The 15,488-nt window shown below is 44.2% G+C and overlaps 1 protein-coding gene across 1 annotated transcript; it reads right to left on the reverse strand.

Annotated features, from left to right (window-relative positions):
* Positions 1 to 1,152: 1,152 nt before the first annotated feature.
* wnt3a (wingless-type MMTV integration site family, member 3A) lies at positions 1,153 to 15,242 on the reverse strand. Its single transcript, XM_070876559.1, has 3 exons — positions 15,008 to 15,242; positions 2,457 to 2,722; positions 1,153 to 1,632 (listed from the first exon to the last, which is right to left on the reverse strand). Exons 1-3 carry the CDS (start codon positions 15,141 to 15,143, stop codon positions 1,153 to 1,155), a joined length of 882 nt encoding a protein of 293 aa, XP_070732660.1. The 5' UTR covers positions 15,144 to 15,242.
* Positions 15,243 to 15,488: the final 246 nt, after the last annotated feature.

Raw genomic sequence — 15,488 nt, forward strand, 5'->3', positions numbered from 1 at the left:
AACTTTGATCTCCATTTGGGCACCTGTGTTACTATGGTAACATTACACCATTTTCCAAGACCTGAAAAACTTGCTGCTATTGTGGATGAGTGGTTAGAATGTCAAAAAATGAGAGGGGTTTGTTCTATCTGAAATTTAAAATGAAAGCTCTTGTATTACCAGGCGTTGGACATCACACCAACAGTCAGACATTTTCAAAGGTGTTCTCACTGGAAACTAACTGCCCAGAATCAATATATGAGGACCACCTATAACCAATCAACTTACTTGACGATAAATATTTGAGATAATGGGCAACCTAAGTGGATCTTTTCACTCAGTTCCATCGTGGACAACTATTTTTGTGAACCGATAAATCAAGTGCCCCCTTATTAAAAGGGGCATTAAAACCGACAAATTAAACAAATTAAACTTTAGACATTAAAGGATCAAATCAAAATTTGATTGCCGGGGGTGATGATGCACTCCAGTCCCTCCGGCGCCCACCTCTCGCGGAAGGCCACGTTCCATCGTGGACAAGCTGCTCTTGAAAAATATAGCCATCCCAAAGTAAACAATCACATGAGGAAACATGAGTAAGTAGATTAATAGCTCGTAAAATAGTCTGACTGGTCACTGGTAGCAAACAGAAGTTCTTAGATAGCCTACTATGTTAGAATTTATTCAAAATACCTTAATAGCTCTACAATAATTACACTACTGCATTTGCCCATTGGGGCTTGTCATTGTGTTCTATTTTTTCACCTTCAGAATGTTCATTAAAAAGATCTGTCTCCCTCTTCTGCGATTCCCTTTCAGATCTCGAGCAAAGGTTTGTTGCATTTAAATGTTGGATAGCAGAGCTTAAGATCCATTTAGTTCTTTCAGACACAGCTTATTTGTGAGTTGGAAACCAATTCCTTGAAAGTTTTCCAATGCTATAAAGGATTATGCTCCTGTTTTTGTCCTTCTTTGTGATCAGGCCCCAAGTTAAATTGTGTGAAGATTTGGCCAACGTTCGTTCTTTCCTATATAAGTATTTAAAAGGCATTGTCGTCAGGGTAAGATTAATCCATGGACTCAAAGATGAGCTTGAGATCTTGATCTTCTACATGTAGTAAGATATTTCAGTTCAGGACCATCACCAATTTTCGGAAAAGCTTCTTCCTCCCTCTATTTACAAGTATGAACATTGTAAATGCGTGTGCACTCTTGGCAGCTCACGTGACAGCACCAGTGGAAGATACAATGACACTTCTCCCTGCGTTTCTCAGTCCTTGAGTCATGTCCACGGCCGCAGCATAGTAACTCGCATCCATCGATTCCGTGCGACGTGATGTTGCACGTTCGGTCCCGTGTGCCGAATGAGCCGGTGTCAGGGTTGGGGTTGCAGAAATTGGGTGAGGAATCATAGTAGACCAAATCTCTCTCTGTTGGAGCTTTGAATAAGGCATATTTGGGACTAAGGGTCTCCACCCAACCTCTGGACTCTCGATGTTTCCCCACGATCATCTCAGAAGCACTGTCGTACTTGTCTTTTAAGTAATCGCCAATCACACGGAAGTCAGGCTGTGACCACCAGCAAGTCTTCACCTCACAGCTCCCTGACAGTCCATGGCATTTGCACTTCAGGTGCATATGGTCCAAAATGGCCTTAAAAGGAAAATGGAACAGTGACAACTCAATTGCTTATTATTCGGGCCATCCCACACAACCCATCACAGCACCCTCACATGAATCCCATCAGCCTAGAAAATGATGGCCCTACTGAGCACATGATACATTTCAAGTTCTGATACTGCCCCCAGTGAATGTTCCTTTAAAGGGGAATGAAAGTTTAGGGAGAGGAATAATTCCCCCAGGGTTTTCTCCTCCTCTGTTGAATGCAGAGTCCCACAGGTCCTGTCAGCCTTCCAGTACCTCATCCAAAGATATCAATCAGTATCAGGTACAGTAGCCAAGTTCATGAGTTCAAATCCCACCATGGCAAGTTGGGAAATTGAATTCATTAAATTTGGTAATTTGTGGGCTGGCACAAGGTAAAAACACCATAAAAACTCAACTGGTTCTCTAATGTCCTTCAGGGAAGAGATCCTACCTCTTCTACCTGGTCTGGATCTAGGATTCCAGCCCCACTCTACATTCTTGACTCTGAACGCCCTCAGGACAACAAGGGATGGGTAATAAATGTGGCCATCCAGTGTCACCCGTAAGGCCCCATAAACTATTCTCCCCGAGACCAGCTAATTCACCATAGATCAGGAATACAACCTCAGATCTTACTGGACTGTATAGCTTAGTGCATACCACAGGATGCATTTGCTACACAAATGCAAGTTAGATGTTTCCTCGAAGGAGTGGGATTGCTGGGTATTCCTGATTTGAATGCATATTTATCTTCCCAATCACGTGACAGGTTGTGCAAGTTTATCCTGAGCTTGCTGCATTTCCCCACTGCCATCATAATGAATACTGACCATGCGGCCGGCCTCGTTGTTGTGCCGGTTCATGGCGGAGCGCGCGTCCGGTCTGTTCTCTCGGGCGTCCGCAAACTCTCGGGACACCATACTCCCAAACTCGACATCTTCGCTGCAGCCTCCCCACTTCCAGCCTTCGCCCGGCTGGCCCTTGTGCCGGGTGTCACAACCGCAGATGTTTGCATTGCCCTCGGCACATGAGCGGGTGATGGCGAAGGCGACCCCTGCCGAAGCGATGGCATGAACAAAAGCAGATTCCCTTGTCGCTGAAAAAAGACACACAAAAACGCTTACCATTTTTTTTTAAAACATGTCTCATCAAAGTTGGAGATAGTAGGAGAAAAACAACATTTATTATATATTAAATGTAACATGTGGTGCACCGAGAACTCATTGCAGGTGCCTGCAGTACGTATTACTCCTATAGGTGGCACTGTGAGGAGTATTGTCAATGGCATGTGACAAACCCTCTCCTCGTGGGTGTTACCTTAATTAAAATATTTCCCCGTCCATTTTGTGCTTAACTGCCTGTGGATGGGTTTCAGATAATTCGTGATACCCAGCAGGTAAACAGAGGCGAGGATTGCTGAATCCAGGGTCCCGATCATACCCAACTCCACAATCGGAGACCCCCTCATGAGACCTATGAACACCTCTCCAGGCGCCCCCTCCACCTGACAATGATGATGAGGCCAGCCATAATCCTCCGATGGATGGCTCCGATCCTCTCTCCCTCCGCCCCACCGCCCCCCCAATTCCGATCCCTGGCCGGCTGCACCTCCTCCCCGCCGCCGCCCCCCACCCCCGACCCTTGGCCAACCACCCCCAATCCCCTAATCTAATACTCACGATTCCTGCGCGACCCTCACCCCCCCCCCCCACCCTGCTGCAATCCCTGACACCTGTCAATCCTCCAACCCCCCCAATCCCCGACCCCTGCCGATCCTCCTCCCCCCCGATCCCTGGCCGATTGCAAACCCACTCCACTCTCATGATCCATCCCTAGACCGCCCCCTTGCTTCTGAGACCTACCAGCTTGCAGCCAGCCAGTCTCTTAAGCTGTGGGCGGGTATCCGAGGCCTCGCATTCAAATCAGGCCCTTTCATTAAAGTCGGCAGGGCCTGCGGGGAACCTGATCTCCCGGCTTTTCCGCCCACCTTGGAGAACCCCCGCCTCCAACCCGCCTCCCTTGAGAAAATTCCGACCATTATCGCATCCTGCAATTCTCTTCTTCAGTCAAATCCAGTGTCATCAGAACCTCAAAAGAATTTTTAAAAAGTGACCTGTCATATATTAGAGAGCACACACATCACACAGCCTGTAAAATGGCGGCAGATTCCGGTGACCCCTCTGACCTGCTGGTCAGGTGACCTGCTCTTTATTAACAGTACTAGCTGCAGTAATGCAGGCATCCACAAAGTGGAGCTACAGACATTACATTTCTCCCTCCTTAATGAAGAATTATTATAACAATCATCATACATAACTTGCATGGTTATACATAAAAGGATATGGACTTATTTTGCCATATTTACAAATCAAGCTGAACCACTTCTTTTCTGTTTCGAAGAGGATACCTTCACTCTCGAACAGAACCTTCCAAACATGGTAATAAATTTAAAAACTCATTCGAGGCTGATCCTGAGGGAAGTTTTCCAGCAAAGGATGCCCTTGATTTCCATTTGAACTCGCTCTAACTTCAGACTGTTTGTTTTCCTAACTCGGACGCAGACTTAAATTCTGACTTTCTCTTGGGTTTGTTTCCAGTACATTGGATGTAGGATATGCTACTGGTGTATCAAAACTATCTGATGAGTCAGAAATAATGGAATCACTTCCATGTCTGTGGGTAAAATATGATCAGTATGAACAAACCTAACCTGTCCATTATCAAACACCTTGACCAAATATGTGCGAGGACCACATATCTTCACCACTCTTCCTGGTAACCACTTTACCCATTTATGGTGATGGTTCTTCACTCTCACCTTCAGATTTAATTTCACACTTCTCTCTTTTACTCTACCTCTATCATGATTCTCTTTCTGTCTTAATTGTGTCTCTTCTATGGACTGTGCCAAGTTTGGTTTTAACAACGAGAATCTGGATAGTGGCTGTCGTTTGAGAAACAACTCTGCTAGTGTTCTATCAGTAGCTGTGTGAGGAGTATTACGATATGTTATTAGAAAATTAGCCAATTTGTTGTCCAGTGACAACTGTAATTTCTTTGGATTTAGATCCAACATTTATTTGATGAGGGCACGTTTTACAATTTGTACATTGCGCTCTGCTGCACTATTCGAAGCAGGGTGGTACAGTGGGACCTTGGTATGTTTAACACCATTTTTGCTTGTGAACTGAGCAAATTCTTCTGAACAAAATTGTGGTCCATTATCCAAAACAATTTCTTCTGGGAGACTAAATGAAGAAAATAACCTTCGCAAAATGTCTAATGTTTTACTTGTTGTTATTTTCCACATTGGAAACACCTCGACCCACTTCGAATGGCTATCAATCACCATGAACAATTGTTGCCCTTCTAGCTCAGCCTTTGCCACACCCTGGGAGGCCATTTCCATGGCTGTAATGGTACTGATGGTGGTTGCTTGTTTACCGATTGACATGTTGTACACTGACTGACAATGTACTCTTTATCTTTATCAAGATCTGGCCACCATAAGTAACTGCATGCAAAACTCTTGGTCAAGCACATTCCCAGGTGCTGGTCATGGAGGTCTCCTAATAATTTGGACCTGAATTTATTTGGTATAACCACTCTTGCACCCCACATGATACAATCTTTATCAACTGACAATTCATTCCTATGAATGAAGAATGGATGAATATCTTTGTCTGTTACCTGGTTTGTCCATCCGTTTGCAATATAATCATACACCTTTGACGTAACTGGGTCACATTTGGTTGCCGTCCCAATCTCTTCAGCTGTGACTGGCAGTTCATTGATGTATGAAAAATGGAACACCTCTTCCCTATCGGGTGTAACTTGTGATGGGGAAGGCAATCTAGACATTGCATCAGCATTACTGTGATCAGCTGATTGTCTGTATTCAATATCATATATATAACAAAATCAAAGCTCATCTCTGCATTTGGGCTGCAGCTAATGTTGGAACTGGGGACTTTGAATGGAGGATTGCTGTTAGGGGCTTATGGTCCGTAACGAGAGTAAACTTATGACCATACAAGTATTTGTGGAACTTCTTGATCCCAAAATTAATGCCAAAGCTTCCCTTTCGATTTGCGCATAATTACGCTCACTGGCACTGAGAGTGCATTAAACAAAAGCAATTGGTCTCTCCTCCCCACTACGTAATACATGAGAGATTACTGCCCCAACTCCATACGGAGAGGCATCACATACTAGCTTGATCTCCTGAGATATGTCATAGTGAACTAACATGGTGCTCTCTACCAAGTTGCTTTTACATTCCTTGAATGCTGTATCGCATTCTTTTGACCACTTCCAATGGACCTGTTTTTTCAATAAGTCATTCAGTGGATGTAATAGTGTAGCCACATTTGGTAGGAACTTCCCATAATAGTTCAAAAGACCCAAAAATGATTGCAGTTCAGTGACATTCTTGGGAGTGGGTGTATTTCTGATTGCATTCAGTTTTTCCTTGGTTGGATGTAAACCATCTTTGTCTACTCTGTACCCTAAGTACTCCACTGAGTTTTGAAATAACTCACACTTGCAAGCAGCCACTCGTACACTGTGCTTCTCTAGCCATTTGAGGACCTAATTCAATATGTTATTATGTATTTGCCTATTTCTTTCTAGTAAGGCATGCTTGTCTCCTGTCACTACTATTAGAGGCAAGCTCTGAACTTGATCCTTGTATTTCACTGGTACGGTGATACGACCTACCACTGGAATGTTCTTCCCAAGTAGCCTCACAGCTCTATCTTGGCTTTCTCCAATGGGAAATCCCACAATTTGTCGCAGTATAGCAACTCCGGTACTACACTCACGGATGAACAAGTGTCGATTTCAATGGGTATCTTGAATCCTGCAACATCTATGTGGATTATACTTTTCGAATCGCTGTCCATTAACCTCATGCTCCTGATGATGTTTAACTCTAACATTTTCTCATCCTGTTGTTGTTCTTCCATGCTATGTAGTCTCTGGGGATTTCTACTCATAACTTTGAACCTGCAGGCGGTTCACCTCGGTTGTCTGATGACTGAAATTAGTATGAAATTCTTGGGAATATTGGTCGGCCATGCTCATTGACCTAGCTGTCTGACAAGCTAAATCAAAAGTTAAGTCAGGCATTGTCAATAACTTCCTTCTGATCGCATCATTTTTCATCCCACAAAAAAAGCAGTCTTGCGATGCTTGGCTCTGAAAGTCTCCGAAATTACAGTGAATAGATAGCTTTTTTAATGCTACAATGTATTCACTGATATTTTCTTTGGCCTTCTGAGTTCGTATTCCGAAACGATAACTTTCAGAAATTTCTAACGGAACGGGGCTGTAATGTTGTTCTAGCTTAGTAAGAATCTGTTTCAGCATTGTATCCTTCAGCTCGTCAGGCACAAGCAAATTTATCAGTGTTTCATACAACTCGGGCCCGGCCTCAGTTAAGAATATGGCTCTTTTTCGTTCCAACACTGCCCGGTTATTGTCTTCATTACCGGAAATTTCGATGATATTATTTGCAGTGAAAAACATTTCTATCCGATCCACATATGCTCTGAAACTTTCACGGTCATGTTGAAATTACCCCACATGCCCTATAACTCCCATTGGGGCAGCCATTTTGACTCTGGCAGTTTCACCAAGTGTGCTCGTAATTTACCTCAGATTTGTAGCTGTTTCCAAAAACAGAGAAGCTCTCAAAGTCTCTCTGTCGGCTGGCTGAATCCTTCACCAACAAAAATGTCAGCTTTGTATTATCCGATTACATCCCATTCCCATCGCCAATGTCATATCTTAGAGATCACACAGCCTGTAAAATGGCTGCAGGTTCCGGTGACCCCTGACCTGCTGGTCAGGTGACTTGCTCTTTATTAATAGCACTAGCTGCAGTAACACAAGCGTCCACAGTGTGGAGTTACAGACATTACATGACCATGAATTGTCCTATAAATTCAATTGGTTCACCAATCCAGTCTGGCTAATATGTGACTTCAGTTACACACCAATGTGGCTGACTCCTAACTGTCCTTTGAAGTGGCCTAGTAAGCCACTTAGTTGTATTAAACTGTTACCAGCTTTTCAAAAAGACCTACCACCCCTCAAGGCAACTAGGGATTGCCAGCGACACCCACATCATTATGAGAATAAAAAGTATATTTTTTAAATTCCCACGCTCAACTCTTTGCTGCAAGTGAAATAACTGCTGACAGCAAGAATGTTCTTTGGAAAAGGAGTGGGAAAGAAAGTTTTGCAATACAAAAAAATGAGCCCTGAGCAATAAGCAACATCCATCCCAAAAAAAACCACCTTTAAGAAGTTGACACATCAGGACCTGATCATCAAATTGCTAATGTTCCCATTTTAAATACACAAGCGGTGTTTGTAAAGGAATTGGAAAATTATTTGTGGGGCAATTACCACACATTTACATTAAATTGCTAGATTTAATGAAGCTCTTAATGAGGTTTCTCAAAAGACAGAGCACTTTCATACCTCAGTGTGCAGTGAATTCGGTGTCATGATGTAAATTCTGTTTCTATTCTCTAATCTGAGGAAGGACGTTCTTGCTATTGAGGGAGTGCAGCGAAGGTTCACCAGACTGATTCCCGGGATGGCAGGATTGACATATCAGGAGAGACTGGATCAACTGGGCTTTTATACATTGGAGTTTAGAAGGATGAGAGGGGATCTCATAGAAACATAGAAGATTCTGACGGGACTGGGCAGGTTTGATGCGGGTAGAATGTTCCCGATGTTGGGGAAGTCCAGAATCAGGGGACACAGTCTTAGGATAAAGGGTAGGCCATTTAGGACTGAGATGAGGAGAAACTTCTTCACTCAGAGAGTTGTTAACCTGTGGAATTCCCTGCCGTAGAGAGTTGTTGATGCCAGTTCATTGGATATATTCAAGAAGGAGTTAGATATGGCCCTTACAGCTAAGGGGATCAAGGGGTATGGAGAGAAAGCAGGAAAGGGATACTGAGGGAATGATCAGCCATGATCTTATTGAATGGTGGTGCAGGCTCGAAGGGCCGAATGACCTACTCCTGCACCTATTTTCTATGTTTCTATGTCTATGTTTCTATGTGCATGAGTGCACTCCCAGATCCAATCAAAATCAGCCCTTATATTCCTTTGGTCCTAGTTTACATCATTTGTACTTATAAAGCAGCGCAAGGGCCACTTGCTGCCCAAATCCTCATCTTTTGTGGCTCACAACAGATCAGTTGGGATAAAGATGGCCGTTCAACCCATTTGATCCCATACTTGCACAAACCAACCCTACCGTATTCCCATTACAACTGAGGCCACGGCACCGACCTCAACCATTCTTTCTGCCAACCCATTCCAAAATTTGATTACTCTGTGTAAAGAAATACTTGCTAATGTCTGTCTTAAACTTGATCTTCTTAACCCTGATCCTGTTCCCTCCTGTCCTGCTCCCCTGTTACAGAGTTACTTTTTCTATCCCATTCAAGGTCTCCTCCGACATATCTCTTTTCAGGACTGCAGAGTCCTTACTTGTTAACTGGGATTGGCCTCATTGATCTCCTTTATGCACTACTTCAGGGCACACTAAGTCTCCTTCTGCCATGCACTGTAACTCCACATACGCATTGTATAGTGCATTGTACAACTTCAGTATGACCTCAGTGGGGTTGGAACTTAATTCATTTGGCAATATAACTCAGAATCCTATTTACTTTGTTAATTATTGCCTCACACTATTTGGACATGGTGAGCAACAAGTCACCTAACTCCTGTAGTGTAATGTATGTATGCCTGGATTTACCTGCCACCCGGGGGAGCGACCGTCAGATGTCTTTGGGCCACAGACACACACGTGCAGCCCTTGTATATAAAAGAAAGCTTCCATGTTTAATCCTCACTTTGAGAGCTAATGAAGTAGATCAGGTCGCACCTGATTGAGTTCACGGTACTAAGCCTATTGAGTTATTGCATGCGCAACATTTGGCAATGAGACACAATACGAACTTGCACGCACAAAAAAAAAAATGAGTACCATTGAAATCCTGGAGCGATTCGTGGAGGGAGAAGACTGGGAGGATTTTACAGATCGCCTCGATCAGTACTTCGTGGCCAACAAGATGGATGAAGACGTTGACGCAGTTAGGCGCAGGGTGGTTTTTCTCACGGTTTGTGGTCTAAAAATCTATGGCCTCATAAAGAATTAGACACAGGTGTGAGTCAGTCAGTTATGAGCTAGAGGACTTTTGAAAAGCTGTGGGACACCAAGGCTGTGAAACCGAGCTGAGTCCAGTTTATGCAAAATTGCGTACCTACACCAAAGAGTAATTGGCAGTGCAGCAGTCAAGGTGTCATACGATGGGGCGGTTCATGATCTATTACTGTGGTTCATTCCAGGCTATGGTCCAAAGCTGTTCGGCAGGAGTTGGCTTGAAAAAATAAAGTGGAACTGGAACGATATTAAAGCTTTGTCATCGGTGGATGACGCTTCGTGTGCTCAAGTGCTGAGCAAATTTTCCTCGCTGTTTGAACCGGGCATCGGCAACTTCATGGGAGCTAAGGGGCAGATCCACCTGGATTCGGATTCAAGACCCGTCCATCACAAAGCCCGGGCGGTTTCGTACATGAGGAGGGAGAAGGTCGAAATCGAACTGGACAGATTCCAATGTGAAGGGGTCATTTCACTGGTCGAATTTAATGAATAGGCTAGTCCCATTGTTCCTGTGCTGAAGAGTGATGACACTGTCAGGATTTGTGGAGACTACAAGGTTACGATTAACCGAGTTTCGAAACAGGATCAGTACCCTTTACCAAAGGCTGATGACCTGTTTGCAACACTAGCCAGGGGTAAGTCGTTCACCAAATTGGATCTGACGTCGGCCTATATGGCACAGGAGCTTGTTGAACCGTCGAAGAAACTTACGTGCATCAATACGCATAAAGGGCTGTTCATTTACAACAGGTGTCCTTTCGGAATTCGCTCGGCTGTAGCTATATTTCAGAGAAACATGCAGAGTTTACTGAAGTCCGTCCCTAGAACCATGGTGTTCCAAGACGACATTCTGGTAACAGGTCGTGACACTGTCGAACACCTGCACAATCTGGAAGAGGTTTTACGTCGTCTGGACAAAATGGGGCTCAGGCTGAAACGTTCAAAGTGCGTCTTTATGGCACTGGAAGTCAAATTCCTGGGAAGGAAATTTGCTGCAGAGGGCATCAGGCCTATGGACTCGAAAACAGAGGCCATCAAAGATGCACTCAGCCCCCCCAGAATGTGACGGAGCTGCATTCGTTCCTTGGTCTTCTCAACTACTTCGATAATTTCTTTTCTAAATTGAACACATTATTAGAGCCACTTCACATGCTGCTCAGAAAAGGCGACAACTGCGTTTGGGGTGTATCTCAAGACAGGGCCTTCGAGAAGGCTAGAAATCTGCTTTGTTTCAACAAATTGCTGGTACATTATCATCCGTGCAAACGTTTAGTATTGGCCTGTGACGCTTCATCACATGTGGTTGGTTGCGTGCTCCAACAATCCAATGAGTCGGGTAAACTACAATCCGTTGCTTACGCATCGAGAATCATGTCGAAAGCAGAAAGAGCCTACGGCACGGTAGAGAAAAAAGCTTTAGCCTGCGTATATGGGGTTACAAAGATGCACCAGTATCTGTTTGGGCTTTGTTTCGAGCTTGAAACCGTTCACAAGCCACTTATATCTTTGTTTTCAGAGCATAGATGTATCAATACCAATGCATCTCCCGCATCCAGAAGTGGGCACTGACATTATCTGCCTATGATTATGTCATTCGCCATAGACCTGGCACCGAGAATTGTGCCAATGCATTGAGCCATTTACCGTTGCCCACGTCAGAGGTGGAAACGCCACAGCCCGCAGACCTATTATTGGTCATGGATGCCTTTGAGCGTGTAGGGTTGCCTGTCACTGCTCAACAAGTTAGGACCTGGACCAGTTGTAAAACGTTGTGTCCTTAGTGATGATTGGTAGCCCATTCCCAGGGAAGTGTGTAATGAGACTAAACCTTACAACCGTGGCAAAAATTAACTATCCATTCAATCTGATTGTTTGCTATGGGGTAATCGTGTTGTTATGCCCAAGAAAGGCAGGGAGAGATTTGTACGGGATTTACACAGTACCCATCCCAGTATTGGTGGCCCGGCATTGACTCTGATTTGGAGTCATGTGTGCATCAGTGCAACACTTGCATGCAGTTAAGCAATGCACCAGTGGAATCTCCGCTAAGTCTGTGGTCGTGGCCATCCAAACCATGGTTGAGGATCCACATCGACTATGCGGGTCCTTTCCTGGGAAAAATGTTTTTAGTGGTGGTGGATGTGTATTCCAAATGGATAGAATGTGTAATCATGTCATCCAGCACATCCACAGCCACCATTGAGAGCCTTCGTGCCATGTTCGCCACTCCTGGTCTGCCCGACATCGTTTTGAGCGACAACGGATTGTGCTTCACGAGTTTGGAGTTTCAAGAGTTTATGAGACTCAATGGTATCAAACACGTAAGGTTAACACCATTCAAACCCACGTCCAATGGTCAAGCGGAGCAGGCCGTCCAAACCATCAGGAAGAGCCTGAAATGCATAACTCACGGTTCTTTGCAGACTCGCTTATCATGCATATTGCTTAGTTACAGGACGAGACCCCACACGCTTACCGGGGTCCCCCCTGCTGAACTGTTGATGGAGAGGTCTAAAGACCAGGCTCTCGCTTGTCCACCCTGATCTTAACGATCACATTGAAAACAGACGTCAACATCAGCAGTGGTATCATGATCGCACTGCCGTATCACGCGACATCTCTATTAATGATCCTGTGCATGTGCTAAATTATGGTCAAGGCCCCAAGTGGGTCACTGGCTCTGTTATGGCCAAGGAAGGTAACAAGGTACTTATTGTCAGGTTCACTAATGGGCAAACATGCAGGAGGCACATTGATCAGATGAAATTGCAGCACACAGACAAACCGGAACAGCTTGAAGAAGACAGCATCAATGACCAACTGATTCATATTCCGCCATCACAAGACCCTGCTGTTGTCAATGAATCTGGATCTTCAATCCCCGACATGGACACTGCCACTCCCATTAGATCGGCTACCCAGCCTCAAGTCATGAATGACTCGGAGAGCTCTCCCAGATCTGGAATTGAACTGAGACGATCAACTAGGGAGCGGAAAGCCCCGGACCGTCTCAATTTGTAAATAGGACTGATACCAAGATCTTGGGGGGGGAATGAGGTAATGTATGTATGCCTGGGTTTACCTGCCATCAGGGGGAGCAACTGTCAGAGGTCATTGGGCCACAGACACACACGTGCAGCCCTTGTATATAAAGAAAGCCTCCATGTTTAATCCTCACTTTGAGAGCTAATAAAGAAGAGTCAGATCGCACCTGATTGAGTTCACAGTACTAAGCCTATTGAGTTATTGCATACGCAACATGTAGCTCATTCAAATTCTCCAACGAACATCAACAGAATGCACATACCTCTTACTTCTACTTCCAAAATGCACTATCATGCCCATGTTTTCTGCTTCACAAGCCTCCATTCAAGGCTTGCCCATCTATGGAATCTTAGTGAAGCAGAAGTGGAGTGCTGTTGGGTCTCCTTTTTTTTGCTCTCCTGCAAGGGAATGTTTATGCCACAGGTCCTTGTAATTTAACCTCCTTAAGCCCTGGTATCATTCTAGGAATCTGCACTGCAAACCCTCCAAGGCCAATATATCCTGAAAATGATTCCCAAAACTGAACGCAGTACTCTAGATGTTTACTGGAAAGCCTATTATGTAGCATTTTGTCGAACGCCTTTTGGAAATCCATGTATATCACGTCAACCACATTGCCTCATCAACCCTTTCTGTTAATTCATCAAAAAACTCAATCAAGTTGGTTAAACACGATTTGCTTTAACAAACCTGGCTTTCCTTAATTAATCCACATCTATCCAAGTGACTGTTAATTTTGTCCCTAATCACTGTTTCTAAAAGCTTCCTCATTACCGAGTTTCCTGTAGTTGCTGGGTTTATCTTTACACCATTTTTTGAACAATGGTGTAACATTTGCAATTCTCCAGTCCTCCACTCCCGTATCTATGGAGGATTGGAATATTATGGCCAGTACCTCCGCGATATTCCGCCCTCAACATCCTAGGATGCATCCCATCTGCTCCCGGTGACTTAACTACGTTAAGCACAGCCAGCCTTTCTAATACCTCTTCTTTATCAATTTTTAATCCTATCAAGTGTCTCCACTACCTCCTCCTTCACTATGCCTATGGTAGCATCTTCTTCCTTGGTGAAGACAGATGCAATGTACTCATTCAGTACCTCAGCCATGCCCTCAGCCTCCATGCATAAGTCTCCTTTTTGGTCCCTAATCGGCCCCACCTCTCCTCTTAATATTTATATGCCTATAGAAGACTTTTGGATAACCTTTTATGTTGGCTGCCAGTCTATTCTCATACCCTCTCTTTTGCCCCTCTTATTTTCTTTTTCACTTCTCCTCTGACCTTTCGATATATAGCCTGATTCTCAGATGTATTAGCAACCTGACATCTTTCATACGCACTCTTTTTCTGCTTCATCATATTCTCTATCTGTTTCATCATCCAGGGAGCCCTGACTTTAGTTGCCCTGCCTTTCCCTCTAGTGGGAATGTACTTCGACTGTACCCGATTTCTGAATTTGGACTCCCAAATCTCTTCTACAGTTCCTAGTTTCTCACCAATTAGAAAATATTCCGATTTATCTTTCTTGGATCCAAAGTGGATGACCTTACAATTGCTCGCATTGAACACCATTGGTCATACTTTTTCCAACTCACTTAATCTATCTATGTCCTGTTGAAATTTCCTGCTCCCATTTGCTACTTATTGTTCCTCCTAAATGTGTGTCATCTACAAAATAGAATATACAGCCCTCTATTCATTCATCCAAGTGATTAATAAGTATGATGAAAAGTTGAAGCCCAGAACTGATCCTTCAGGAACACCTCTTGTCACATCCCGCTACTCAGAGTAACTGCAGACCCAAGTCCCTGCTATCGTAGTGTAGTGTGAGGATTCATTGTTGGAGGCGGCCCAGGGACAAGATACTGCTTGGGATTACAGGGGTAATTTTCCACTTTTTCACTCCCGAGGGGGAGTATCACCTCTCTGGAACCATATTTTGGAAAGTCACTTGCAGAGTGCCCTTAAATTTCCAATCTGCTCTCCCACTAGGTAAGGCTCCTGAACAGGAGTGGAGGATCAGAGAATGAATGCTTATGGCTTTGGCCAGTAAGATTAGTCAGTAACATTGGTTTATAGTGCCTCATTGTAATAGAGTGAAGATATCCTTTCCTGGATGATGATATATGTTAATTACCTTTATCCAACACAGGTCCAAAGATGGCCAAATTATCCTCAACAGTTGTGCAGTTCCATCTCCTTCCTCGAAATTGATGCTGGCATTCCTGAATCCCGACCTTCACTCCTTCCGCTACACTCGGCATAATCTCCATATAATTCCGACAAAACCGCAGCTGCTTTGGGACAAGGCCAGGGATACTCCCGCACAGTATGGGCTGAGTTGCCAGTGTCGAGTACTGATGACCAACTGCCAAAGACCTGCAATGAAAGGAAAGAAAAGCCTTATTAATCAGAGGTTGCGGGACGGGAGCAGACAACTTTCTCAGGATTTCTTTTGTTTAAATGAATGATTTTTTTTTAAGCTTAAAACCACGATGAGCGCAGGCCAACATCTACCCAGAAAATCAGTAGCACCAACTGTGGTACAGATATTCGAAAATAAAAGAAACAACTTGCATTTATACAGCGTGTTTCACAACCTCAGGACACCCCATAGC

This window comes from Pristiophorus japonicus, chromosome 1 (assembly GCF_044704955.1).
Source record: "Pristiophorus japonicus isolate sPriJap1 chromosome 1, sPriJap1.hap1, whole genome shotgun sequence".
NCBI classification, from domain to species: Eukaryota; Metazoa; Chordata; class Chondrichthyes; family Pristiophoridae; genus Pristiophorus; species Pristiophorus japonicus.

Excerpts from the sequence above, each read along its gene's own strand:
- wnt3a (XM_070876559.1), bottom strand. The coding sequence starts at position 15,143 with ATGGAGATTATGCCGAGTGTAGCGGAAGGAGTGAAGGTCGGGATTCAG. Across the intron at positions 2,723-15,007 it reads TGGACCTGTGTTGGATAAAG|CGACAAGGGAATCTGCTTTT; the intron begins GTAATTAACATA and ends GTCTTTTTTCAG. Across the intron at positions 1,633-2,456 it reads ACAACGAGGCCGGCCGCATG|GCCATTTTGGACCATATGCA; the intron begins GTCAGTATTCAT and ends TTTCCTTTTAAG.